At 39.4% G+C, this 13,318-nt stretch overlaps 1 protein-coding gene across 1 annotated transcript in view; it reads left to right on the top strand.

The window, feature by feature from the left end:
* CRB1 (crumbs cell polarity complex component 1) overlaps nt 1-8,038 on the top strand; it is a 92,255-nt gene extending 84,217 nt beyond the window's left edge. Inside the window, exon 12 of the mRNA XM_048946527.1 lies at nt 3,496-8,038. Coding sequence (XP_048802484.1) covers nt 3,496-3,708 — 213 coding nt within the window. The 3' untranslated portion in view covers nt 3,709-8,038. The remainder of the gene's footprint in view (nt 1-3,495) is intronic.
* Nucleotides 8,039-13,318: the final 5,280 nt, after the last annotated feature.

Here is a 13,318-nt window from a genome sequence, read left to right as displayed (position 1 = left end):
AAGCATCCAGAATCCATGCTGGAATGAGGCTGAGTAATTCTTAATGCCCAGCAGCAGACACACATCTGCTTTCAGTGCACAATGCACCATTCCTTTTACAGCCTGAAGACGCATAGCGGTGGCCCCAGTCACACTTTCTATGCCAAGCTCATGCCCACATCACACTGTCCCAAGCATCTTGTGCTATTTCACTTAGACATGAGGGAGTTGCTTCTTTGGCAGCGCAGCTCTCTCCTCCCTCCCTGTCTCTGGCTCAGCACTTGTGTCTGGGACCATAATTCTCATCCCCCATACAGCAAGCAGTATTAAACTGGCTAAGTCATGCTGATATAAAACACACAAGAGGAAGAGGCACTGTGTATTTTGCTGGTTCCCTTGTGCTATTCCACTTGCCTTTGACATTTGGCACATGTGGAAACATTCATATATATAGCAAATCTCCAACGTTTCACTCATAAAATAACTGTTTGGAAGACATCTTGTTTAAAGATAACCACGCATACATGAGATTGGTATGTGCTACTGAGCTTTGACTCATGAACTGGGCATTTTTTATCCAAACAGTTCATCTGCAAAACAAGTCGAGGAACAAGCTTAATAATCAGCCTATCACAATCATCAAATGAAAATATCAGCACTACAATGGAGTTTAACTGTATCAAATCATTTTATCTAAATACTCAAAATAACTTTGATTAAGCAATTTAAAAACTTAAATAGTGGATAAACTTTAAAATAAAATCAACAGTAAAAAAACAAAACAAAACAAAACCAACACCTGTTTTTTCTTAAACTTCTTTTGTTTAGAAATTTTTCCATAATAGATTCGCCTTACTCTTGCTGACATCCAAAACATATAGAACATGCTACATAAAAAAACCCTGGAGAGAAGCAAATTGGCCTTCTACTGTTAGCCAACTTAATTTTATTGGTATTACAATGACACAGGATGCCATCTTACCATCTGTATCCATGGCCGTTAAGGATATAGCTTTTACTAACAGGAACTATATAGAGAGAGCAGGTGAACTCACAACTGTCATTCATTGGTTACCTTTTAACAAGGCTCATAGCATCACTCAAGTTGAAAGAACCCTCAAGAGGTCTTAGCAGCAATTTGTTTCTAAAAAAACTGCTCAGTACATTATTTTGGTGATCACCACCAAACACTGTGATGAGCAGATCCTTGAGCTATCAGAGACAGAGCTTGCCTGATGCTTTCTCCAGACAATTCAGTTCATCTCCCAAATTAATTGTTCAGCCATCAGTTACTAGAGAAGCAGTTGATTTTGGCAGGACCAGACTTCAGAGCCTTCAGGCAACTCTCCTATCAGTTCCCTGCTTTCCTAAGGGGTCTACCTACATTGTACACTTGGGCAGTGATCTGCAGGCTGATAAACCAAGGTGCAGAACTTGGACAGCAGATTTTTTGGATTAGTAGAAGCTACCCAAATGAATGCATAAAGGTCAACTTCTTCGTATTTGGAAATTAGAAGCAACATTAACACAGAAATAAGGTTAGACTGTGTACCTGATTATTTTAAAAGAAAAACAAAACAAAACAAACAAACAAAACCCACCTCAAAATATTTTATTCAGTGGAGCATGTTATTTTATTTCTAATATACTGGCTCAAGAGGAAGAATTTTGTCCAGCTAGTTATAGGCAATATGTGCACTTCTCAGTAATTTTTTCAAGTTCAAATCACTCACAGATCAACCCAAATGCAATGAACTCAACATAAATGAAACAACAAGAATGAGGATCATACAGTCTAACAGAGCAGAGGAATTCTCATATCTTGAACATATCTGCAGCATAATTTCAGAATGAGACCTTCTCAATTTGGTACAGTTTAAAGGACAAATATGTTTAATGTCTCCTTCTTTTAGGACCGGATTCATGTGATCTGTCACTTGCACTGAATTATTTCTGTTGCAAAAAATGTTTTTAAAATCATTGGAAATGTATATGGAGTCATCAAGGACAGAGGAAAATAATAGCCCAACTGGTCATGTATTCCCTAGAGAGATTCCCTGAGCCAAACTTGCTTTCACTGTTACAGCAGGACCTTTTACATCAGCATGGAGGTGGAGAGAAAAGAGGCAGGATTGTTTTATGGTTCATCCTCTGGCATTGCTGACCTGAGCAGCATGAGCTCTAGCTCTGCACACAGAGCACTGCCACACAAACAGCGCTATCGACGGTGGGTCCGTCACTGAACATACATTCTCATTCCTAGGACAGAAATGGCACTTCCTTAGAAATGACGAGTAAGAAGGTCACTGCAATATCCTGAAACATGCTGTATCTCACTGGAAAATGGGCTTTGACCTGCTATTTTCTATTTCTAAATATTTGGGGATTTGAAAGTTCAGCCTCAAGCACACATTTATCTATGGCAGTTCAGCTATCACTTGTAATACAGATCACAGAATGATAGATAGCAGAATCTACCCAGAAGTTCCATTCCTTCCAGGGTTATTCTGTCCACAGTGACCACTTAGCTACATCATCTGCATCTCTTCACTGGCTTTCCTCACCACAAACTATTTTTTTATAAACTAAACCCACATATGTAGATGTATATATATAACATTCATCTTCTATAAAATTTATCTGGTCTTAAACATTTTAGCTGGCAGATTTGTTTATGCGCGCTGTACCTTCTGACATTATCACATTTCCTACTGCCACATGAAAACAGAAAAAAAAGACATAGCATCCTTACATTCATCTTATGCTGTACTGCCTGTGTTTCTGTAGACTTAGCTGCAAAGCGTATGTGCAGAAGAAGGGCTGGATGAATATTTGAAAACATTTGTGAGGATATACTGATATTCATTTCTCACTGAATAGATTTCAGCTGTGCTCATGTGCAGTCTCTGTGTGCTTATTTCCAGCAAACATGCTAGTAGAAAAATTTACTGGCAGGAATAGCTGTATAATAGTTACAGTTTACACAAATATTTACAGTAAGCAAATTTTTTATATGCAAGTATTCACAGAAAGTTGACTTCTCCAGCAGGAGAAACAGGAATGGGACTGTCTGTATAGCCAGCCAGAGTAGCTCATGTTTAACTCACAGTACTGAAAACTAGTAGTAATATATTCAGAGCAAAAGAAGGAAGATGAATTACTATTGAAGTGATTACATGATTTCTGAGTTACTTCTAAAGTCCACAAAACTGTAGCTCATAGAATATTTTCAAGCAGGAAGCTATCAAATGAAATGGATCATTATGCTAAAATTCATCCAGTCCTGCCTTGAATGTTAAATACCCCATGGTGTGTGTGTAATTTTCCAGAGTCCAATGAACAAAAACTGGAGGGGCTAATTTACTTATCTTTCAATAAATGGTGCTTCAGCAGTAGCTTCCTTATGCAGAGTTCTAGCCATAGAACGGTCTTTGTTTTCCTTCCATGGTAGTAGCTCAATTGTGCCTCAGTACTCTCTTGACATAAATTATATTGCAATTATTTCAATCCTTCCAGTTGACAACTGACTTGATCTCCAACATATTCACCTCCCTTGGCTCAGTAACGCTGGCTTTATTGATCCTCTTCTTGGCAGTTGTGGTTTCAGTCATTGCTGCCAATAAAAGGTCGACCCAAGGAACCTACAGCCCCAGCCGGCAGGAGAAGGACGGCGCCCGCGTTGAGATGTGGAGCATTGTGCAGCCACCGCCAGTAGAGAGACTCATTTAGGGGAAGGCTCTCCTCCATCTTGGAAGATGAATGGAAGTGGACGATGTACACAAGATAGATATGTTCATTTGCATTCTACTACCGGGAGCACCTGTTGCAAAAACTACAGTGACTTGGAACTTTGAATAATTTCCTTTTAAGTTCAATAACATTTAAAATGTTCTAGCATTTAAGTGAACCAATGCCATTTATCACTATTTTGGGACATTTTTTCAAAGGACAATTTTTATTTGCACTGGAAACTTCCGCCTTGGTAATCTGCAGTAGGCATTACAGACAGTAATGGCTTCTGTGATACTCATAAGTGCCTGTCTCAGACTCAAAATGAGGAACAGTTTCTTGTTTGTGTTTTGCTTTGCCTGCCTAGCAATCACTGCTGCAGAAGACAATGCAGACCCTAATCAATAAAGGCATAATTTTGTTCTTAAAGGGTTTATCACCATAACTGTGTTTCAACATATATGTTGATCAGGGATTAAAAGGAAGCTTGCAAAAACTCTCCAAAATAAGTGTTTCCCATTTAGTTGGTTTTCTTTCCTTCAATTCTATCATTTTCCCTGCTGCCACTCTACCTTCTGCTGAAAAGAATTTCACTTAACCTCTCTGACAAATCCATGTTTCTCTGAATATAAAGGGTATCTCTTAAAATATCCAGCAGACAGAATCTGACCTTACAGAGGACATAAAACCAAAACATCCTAAACAAATTCTGCAAATCTATATACTGCCATTTTCCCATTATGATATTACTTGATGCATCATTTCATAAATTGATTGTATCTCATCTTGCCAACATCCTTTGGCTGCCAAAAAGGCAAGTGTGCTCAAAAAGTTTTCCAAAGCTCACAGAAAATACAAGCAGCAGCTTATAGGCAACACACCTACTTAGAAATGATGAAAGAGTGACTCAGCTCTGAAAACAGCCTTGGTGATTCTCATGGAGTTCAGACTTTCATGTTAACAAGGGAAAATAAATTTTTGTGCCTGAATGTTCCTCTTTTGAGGCAGCAATAATACCACTGTAATCCTTGCTAGCAAAATGATTGCAACTGTTTGTTGAAAAAGAAACAAATATGTAAAAAGGAGTGGAATAGCTGCAGATGTTTGGAAAATATATTGTAATGAAAGAGACTTGAAAATATTCAAGAGCATTTAATGATTCGTGGTAGAGAGGAAGGAATGTGCCAAAAATACATTCAGGTTAAGGTTTTCCTGATCTGTAGAGGCAGATAACAGTTACTCATCCAGCCAACTTTCACATGTAGTGAAAAAATTAAAGCAATAAGACATGGCTCCCACACAAATTGAGCCAACAATAAAGAGGCAACAGAGTGGAAACGTCTTTATGGAATTTGTCCTTTCTGCAGCTCAGGTTATCTGTTCCTGCTATTATAAAACATTCCAGGAGTTGCATAATAGAGCACACATACTCAGCATCCAAGAGTTTGATTGTTTCAACTAATGATCAACTCATAATACATTTTGAATGAACCTCTCTGGGGACTACAGAATATCAATGTCAATCACATTTATTTCCGTATTAGCTCTGATCAGTAACTCTGACAATAAGCACATTCTGGATTTTTGCAGTCTTTCAAAACAAGGCACTGTAGTAAAATGAGAGTGGATGGTGGGATTCAAATTGAGTGAAAAGAACAGGGTGCTAAGGTTGGAATGACATGACAGCATGAATGCACAACAGATTTTACTTGAGTCCAGTTTACATCTTTACTATTGAAGCTTATGATTTTGAATGCAAGCACTGCTGTATAACTGCAGTTTAAATCCACAGTGCAAATAGCAACTAAGAAAAGAAAGAAAGTCAACAAAAGTTAACAAAATAGTTTATAAGTTAACAAAAAATATCATGGTAAAAGAGAGAGATTCAAGAAAGTTCTTTTGAAATATGGCATTATATAAGAATGGCTGCAAATCTTTTAGTCAAAAATCAGCCCAGCATTTTCCCACTACTAAGGAATAATAAGGAATGCTATAAAGTTTGTGCAGCATTATCATTTCTTGAAGTGGATATATATTTGAAAAAAGAAGAGCTGGACTTACACGTGTGATTGAAGCTCACCAAAAAAAGCTACAAGGGATACAAAGTCAAAGCAACTTTCCAGATGGTGAAGATGCACCATAAGCTGTGAGAACAAGAGAGTGAAAAAGAAGGGGAAAAAAGAGATGGAAGGGCCTGAGGAGAGAGCGCTTGGAAAGTGAGGGGGAATCTAGAAGCAGGAATTGGGAGCAAAGAGCAGCAGTGGCTTTGGAACAGTAAGGCAGATGCACAGAATGTGCTTCCACATATCTGCTTTATATTCCTGAATTTCTGTTCAATGATAATGGCTGTATAGGCTAAAAGGAGGAAAAAAAATGATAAAGATTTTCAAGTGAATAGCAGAGATGGGAAAAGAAAATAGAAGTGAAAGCAGTGGAGGGATGTAATGAAGATCTAACTTTGAAATCAACCCTTCTTTGAGCAGGAGGTTGGAGTAGATGACCTCAGGAGGCTTCTTCCAGCCTAAATTGTTACACGATTCAAAGAAAAAGGACAACAGAGAGAAAGCAGCTGAAGATGGAGGTCAGTCTGCATGAAGAGCTAATGTGAAGGAAAGCGTTATTGTTCACAGTGAAAGACACAGCAAGGAGGAGGAAGTGGCTGGAAACTCATTCTGCTCTGCTCAGTGGATGGACTTTCTGGATGAAATCTTGAAAACAGTGGGAAAACAATCTGTAATAACAGATTCAGGAAAGCATTATCACACAGAGAATCTCCAGGGCTGAGAAAGATACGCAGCAAAGGGTACAGGGAGGGGAAGAGAAGGAAGATGAAAGCCTGAAGAGTTTTCATAAAGACCAAAGAGAGTTCTGGAGAAATACATTACAAAAGAATTTAAAAAGCATAAAAATTGGAAAATTCTCACCGTGGAACATGAACGTGGTTTGTAGAAGGGAAATCAAGAAGGGAGAAAGCAAGAGGAAAAACCCTTAAACTAGGATTTGAATAAGTCAGGTGTGACTGATGTCTGTCTCAGTGGAGGGGAAATGGTGAAAATGGGAGTGATGAAAATTTTTGCAGAAGTAAGAGGAAAAAGGGAATGAAAGCAGATGACACTTGAGGAAAGTGAAGGCAAAAGCTGGATCACAGTCTTTCCAGTACAACAAGGGTAAAGCTGGGCGTTCGTTACAGTGAGGTCATGGAAGAGGGATGGAGAGGTTGATGGAGAGTCAGGAAATGAGATCTACCCAGTAAGGCAGATCTATGTAGGATAAATTAGAAGGAGTGACTTCTATTGAAAGTGGAAATTAAAATGTGAAATTAATTGCTATTTATGATCTTAAGAGAAACAAACAAGAAAAAGCCCCAGCAGCACAAATTCTGTTCTAAATGTACTTTTTGAAAAGCTGAATTAGAGAACAGCACTCCAAGAAGGGCAGGGAGTCAGACTCTGCAGTTGGAAAAGTCTCACAGCACCTGGAGAAGCAGAAAAAAAATCCCAAAGCTGTGGCTACTTAGCAAGCTGGAGTGACAACAGTGAAGAAGCCTGACCCTTTTGGGCCATATTTCAGCCAAGAAACAACAGTTAAAACAAAGGGGAATACACCACAGAGAGTGTCTAATAGAATTTTTGCTGAAATTTTAACCAAGGATTAAGCAGGTGCCAAGCTATTTACTGCTTCTCAGTCTGGGTGTATATTAAAATACATAGTGAAGCACACAAGGAGGAGCAATAACATCTAAGAGTCATTGAGAGCACCTGCAACTCCACATAAAGACCTAAAGTATTTTGAGATTTTCTAAATATCTCTATTTGATTCAAAAGGCATAAGTAAAAGAACTTGTTCATAATCACTTGCAGCCTATCCATTCAGGAAACAAATGCATAATATGGTCCCAAACCTTACACATTTTAATTTTCTCTTTATGTCTACCAGTCTTTTGTAAAGGAAAAGGTGCTAAATTAAAGCATGCGACCTGCTCTGTGCCATGTCCCTCTGAAGATGCACAGAAGCATGGAGAGAATTAAGCAACTGACTCCTCCCTTCTTTCGCAGTCCTTCCTGTTTCCTCTTTGAAAGCCGTGACACCCAGCCTGTGAAGCAGCAAGGAGAGCCTTCAGACAGTTAGAGGAAAGTTTATGTTAGAAAGAATATAAATACTGTGGCTGCAATTTGGCCAGCTCCAAACGATCAATGTGTATTATTATGTTATGTGCCTTCTCTCCATTTTATGTAAAATTAACTGTTCCTTCTCCACGTGTACATAGTATATTTATAGCTTAGGTGGTGTATGTTACTACGTTCTGTGTACAATATAAAAATGACTAATAAATAAGGATTATATTGAGCCCCGTGTGACCTGTATTTTTTGTTTTATGAGTTTATTTAATCACATACTTACAAAGGAAATTATTCTCACACCAGGACTATATTTGCAATTTTAAAAGTTCAATTTGCAGTTTGGAATCAAGTGATCAAGAAACATTTTCCCTACACGGAAATGAGGTGAACGTGCTTTGTGTCTCAGAGAACAGGAACTGCCCCTATTCTGTGTCGGCATCTGCACCACTGCCAGCATTGTGTTCATCCCAGGGAGAGGCACTGTGCCACAGCCCAGGGTGGCATGGATCAAAACAGCTTGCACAGAGCTAATTTACACAAGCCAAGACTCTCGTGCTCTGGGTTTTGTTGTTTCTCTTTTCTTGCTGCACTTCAAGCTCCCCTGCATCCAAACCTGCAGTGGCCTCAATTGCTCTGCTCTGTTCTATGAGCTATGTTACACACCACTACTTGTTTATAACTAACTGGAAAAATATTTTGTTTTTCAGAAGTTTGAATAAAACTATACTTATTGTTCAAATGCACAAGTTATTGTGAGAGTGAGTACTCAAGTACGTCAAGTCGAGAAGTTTAAATCAGCAGTACTCCTTAAAGCCTGAACTGGAGAACCTCTCAAAGCTAATGTTCGTGCTTTGCCAATATTTTAGTAGCTGGACACAGAAAAACTTTGCTCTCCCAAGCAATTAACACTGTCAGCCGTAACTGAGCCTGCAGGCTTTTACAGAGGAAGCATTGCTTTTCTGTACTTTCTTGAAAATGAATGCTAACACCAAGTGAAATGGTGCTGAAGTCTGGCTAGTGACTGTTGTTCAAACAGACGCTATTTGATAATGAACGTAATCAAAGTTACAGTTTTTATTAAAGAACATAAGTGATACACTTTTAAAACAACCTTAATAGTGCAGGCCCACAGCAGAAAGCTTGTCTTCAGAGAGGAGACAGCCAAGTCTCTTTTCCAGCCAAAAATTTCTGAGCTGTGTTTTGTATAACTTAAGCCCCAAGTCTCTTACAAGTCTCAGGGCAGGACAAGTCTTACATTTGTGGTGTCACATAATGTCAGGAATCACAAATTGGAGAATTTTGGTGAAGTTCCTCTTCCTATTCTATTCAGTCACCTCACAGCTAAGGAAAACTGACTCCTTTGAAAACAACTTGAAACCAGAGACGTTGTAAGTCAATAAAGCCAAACGAGGAGTAGCTGCCAATGCTGAAATTTTGCCTATTGCAAAACATCACAGATGGATGAGTGGATGGGGCTTTCCTGCCACAATGAAACACGCGTAGGCTTCAAACTACAGGCATGTGTAAAGATAGAGCAAAACCTAACATTTATAAAACATACATCTGGTGTGTATTTACAGGGAGCAGAGTAAGGTCTTGTTGAAATTGCACACATGAATTTGATGTGGATAATGTCTGATACCCTACGCCTCACAGTAAAAGCATGCTTTAACCTAAGCCCCTCCATCTATAATGCATGCCATGAGGTGCGAAGGCCTCTTGCACATAGAAAAGTCAGAGTATGAATTATGAATCAAGGCACAGGTGGAGTCCTAAAGGCCAAACAGAGTTCTCACCTCAGTGGTGATTTTTTCTGGGTTTAGGTTCTTTCAAATTATATTTATGGAATAAAAATGTATTGGTGATTTTATACTGTAACCAATTTGAGCAACTTTTGGTTGTATTTTTGGTTGGTTTCACAGAAGTTGCTTTTCAGTTCTCTTTTTATTGGGCTGAAGGTTTTCTTTCCCTGAGATTGCTTGGCAAAGCTATTATATTTATCAGCAGCTCATCTAACGGTGTCAGATACCAGCAAGACTGGCACGTCCCAGTCATAACTTTAAATCATCTTTTTTGATCACAGAAAAACTACACAGGCCTTCATCTGGTTTTATGCTCTTCACGGTGCTGTTTAAAGCATGACATTTTTCTTAGCTCAATATTGTGCATGACCTTTCCGATTTCCCCCGTAGTTTCAGCAAAAGCGCAATTTTCATTGGCATGTATTGTAATAAATAGCGATGACAAAAATGTGTGTTTCCAATTTAAAGCCACTTAGTTTCATTTGGCACCTGGTGCTCGGCTTTACATTGCGATAGAAATTCAAAAACATTGACAGCAACATAGGAATGGGAGGAGTGAGAGCAGACCGACATGGCGGCTCCATGCGGCCATCTTTGCTCAGTGCACCCACTAGGCCTGCCAGTCTTTCTGTAACTGAGCATGGTGACACCTTCCTTCCTTTAAGCATAAGCCTTTGATGCTCAGCTGAACTCAGCAAGTGTTTCCAGAATGAGCTGCCCCAGCATCATGCATATTCAGTAGGAACCCCAACAAAAGGAAAGCTGTCAGGGCTTTCTGCTTGAGAACTGTGCCCGAAAGGGAAGATGCAGATCTGCCCTTTAGCTATGCTGCTCTGTATTATGGCCCATTGCCAGCAAAAGCGAATAAACCAGCCTGAGCCAAGATCATCCCAGTCCAAAACTATGGGTAATGGTGGATACCATCCAGGAAAATACATGGCCGTACCCAGGATCTGCACTGACATGATCAGGTCCTGTTTGTCACTCATACCTGAGACGGATTTTTGTAATATAGGCTGAGATCTAGAAATGGATTTTCAAATTTTCCAACACCAGGGAGAAAAGAAATAAGGAGAAAATAAACCAATTACACAAGTACTGGTCTGTTGACATTTAAAATGAGACAATGATGAGCATAAAAAATGGTTAAAAAAAAAATATCCTTGGCCAGCAACCCAAAGGACCAAAGACAAATCACAGAATAGGATGCAACTAATTAGGCTGAAATGCCAACAATGTTCAGGGCATCGTTCAAAGTATCCACAGTGTCAGACTGCTGCCATGACCCCCACTTCAAATATGCCAAGGGGAAAAGCAGGAAAGGGCTGAATCAGATAAGTTAAATACAAATATATTAAAATGACATTTTAGCTCTACCTCGCCATTTTAACATTTTCAAAATTGTTAAATAAGCATGTCGCCTTTTCTCAGATCAGGCCAAATGTCAGGCGTTTGTATGTATTATTCAGCTGAACATCTTAAGTACATAATCTTTCCCACTGCTAAACAGGTGGTACTATGTTAGCGGGTAATTTTCTTAAAAGGAACAGTGAATACAGAATTGCTGATGCTACAAAATGTGATATTACTGAATGCAGAGCCAGTGCTAGTAGAAAGTTGAACTGGGGATTGCAGGGATCCGCAATTTTCTACTGTATCTCTGACTGTTAAGGCTCACTGCAAGTCATTTTCACAGTTTCAGAAGTCATCTACCACACTTTAGTTTAAATAATCAAAGTTGAAATTCTTTCTAAAAAAAAAAAGATCTGGTCTCCACTTTAGCCTTTGACCCATTCAGGCTTCCTATCCTGATGCACACAATCAAGTGTTAGCATGCTCATAACCCAGAAGAGTTTAAATCTGCTCTGCCACCATGTTTTACACTCTCTTGCATTGCCTTCGTTAGCACAATTCTCTGCCCTTAGATAGGGCCATGGTCTGCCCCACAGAGCACCTACATAAAAGACATAGAGCTCACATTCCCCCCCCTCCCCTCCCCTCACCCCTAATAGTGCTTGCCCATGTTCATGGCTCTGCAGTAGACTTCTTCACCTGGTACTGTAGATCTCAGCCCGCAATGCTTCTTCATTGCCCAGGTTGCCCTACTGTTCTTCACCATCTTTATCTGCACTCTGCCAGCTGCTCAATCTGGTGCTTCATGGTCATTCTTCAGCCTTTCCACCACATTTTCTCCCTCTCAGCAGCTGATACGCAAGAGGTCAACTGGCCACTTTGATCATACGACTCCCTCATAACACTCAATACGTCTAACTCAATTTTGTTTTGTTTTTTTTTTATGAATGTCTGAACTTCAAGCAGTACTCTCGCACTCATAGATGCACGTGAGCATGCACAGACATTCCTCTTTATCATTCAGGAAACGTATTAAGACAAACCAAAGGTACAAATTTGAAGTTACTTAATGCCACTATAAAAACACTCACCTTGGGAGTGTGTGAGTTGAGCTCTTCCAGGAACTGTGCATACTTGAAAAACAAACTTCTGTTGACAAGTGTTTGGACTATACATGTCCATGATACTGAGTACTTTGCAGGACTTAGCAGTTAAAAATAGATAACGAAGCTGAAAGGAAAAAAAAGCCGGTGTTCAGTAGGTGTTTTTGTAGCCCATGTTTTCCCTTTAGTTTTCAGTATTTTTGTTGGGTTTTGCCCTTGCACTGTTCCCAGACTTGTGACAATTACCTGTGGGTAGACTTGAAAAAGAAAATGAGAGAAGCAGTACGCTGCCAGGACTCTGGCCCTTCAACTTGCAGAAGAAACATGAGATAGGCAGCAATGGAAAGGAAACGATATACAGCCCACAGCATTCTCCAAATGTAGTTCCCAGACTTCCCTCTAAGAACAAGTACTTGTTTATGTTTCATATAGAATTTGTAACAGGATTCGGGTTTTAAAGCTTAAGAAGGAAGCTGCTGGCTTTCTTTTCTGATTGATGAAAATCTACAGACTGACTCTACTTTCCGTTAGCTGAATACCAGTGAACCCACAACATAACTTCAGGCATTGAAAAGGTTTTGTTGTTGTTACCGCTTGTCACATCAAATAAAAATCTAAATTCATGAATTTGATAAAGTTGCTCTTTCTTTTGTGAACACGAAGCTAACACATAATGAGTTTGGGAAAGAAAATGAAATGCTTTGTCTACCATCCTGGTATGGCTGCAGCACTACTGCATAAATGTATCTTGCAAAAGCTGCCTTTGGAGCATAAGCAGCAGAGAAATCACTAGTGGAGAGAAGCGTTTATGACTTCTTCTCTTAATCCAGTCCCAAACATGACAGTACTTGGAGCTGCATTTTACTCCCAAATGCCACAACTCTTTGCATGATACCAACTTTCATACTCGTGGTGGTCATGTGAGACTTACACCAAAAAGACCTCTGAAGTAGTTCATTTTTCATTGACAGATATCTGGTATAGATTTAGTGACAGGAATAGAGTCCTGCTGCACCATCTGTGTAAAATTTCCCAACTTAGACTGGCTTGTTTTATTACCTGCTCTTCTTCAGTCCTTTGCAATGCTCAGTTTTGGAAAAATTGTTACTCCCATTGAAAGCCAGCTGCAAATGCATCCTCAGAGCACTGAGATAACAGACTTTAAAAAGTGGGTAAACGTAACCTGAAAACAGTGATGCACACACATACTCACTCTGCTTGTTTCTCTCTA

This window comes from Lagopus muta, chromosome 5, assembly GCF_023343835.1.
Source record: "Lagopus muta isolate bLagMut1 chromosome 5, bLagMut1 primary, whole genome shotgun sequence".
In the NCBI taxonomy this organism is placed as follows: Eukaryota; Metazoa; Chordata; class Aves; order Galliformes; family Phasianidae; genus Lagopus; species Lagopus muta.
Note: the sequence above shows the minus strand (reverse complement) of the source record. Positions and strands in the feature narration are given on the sequence as shown.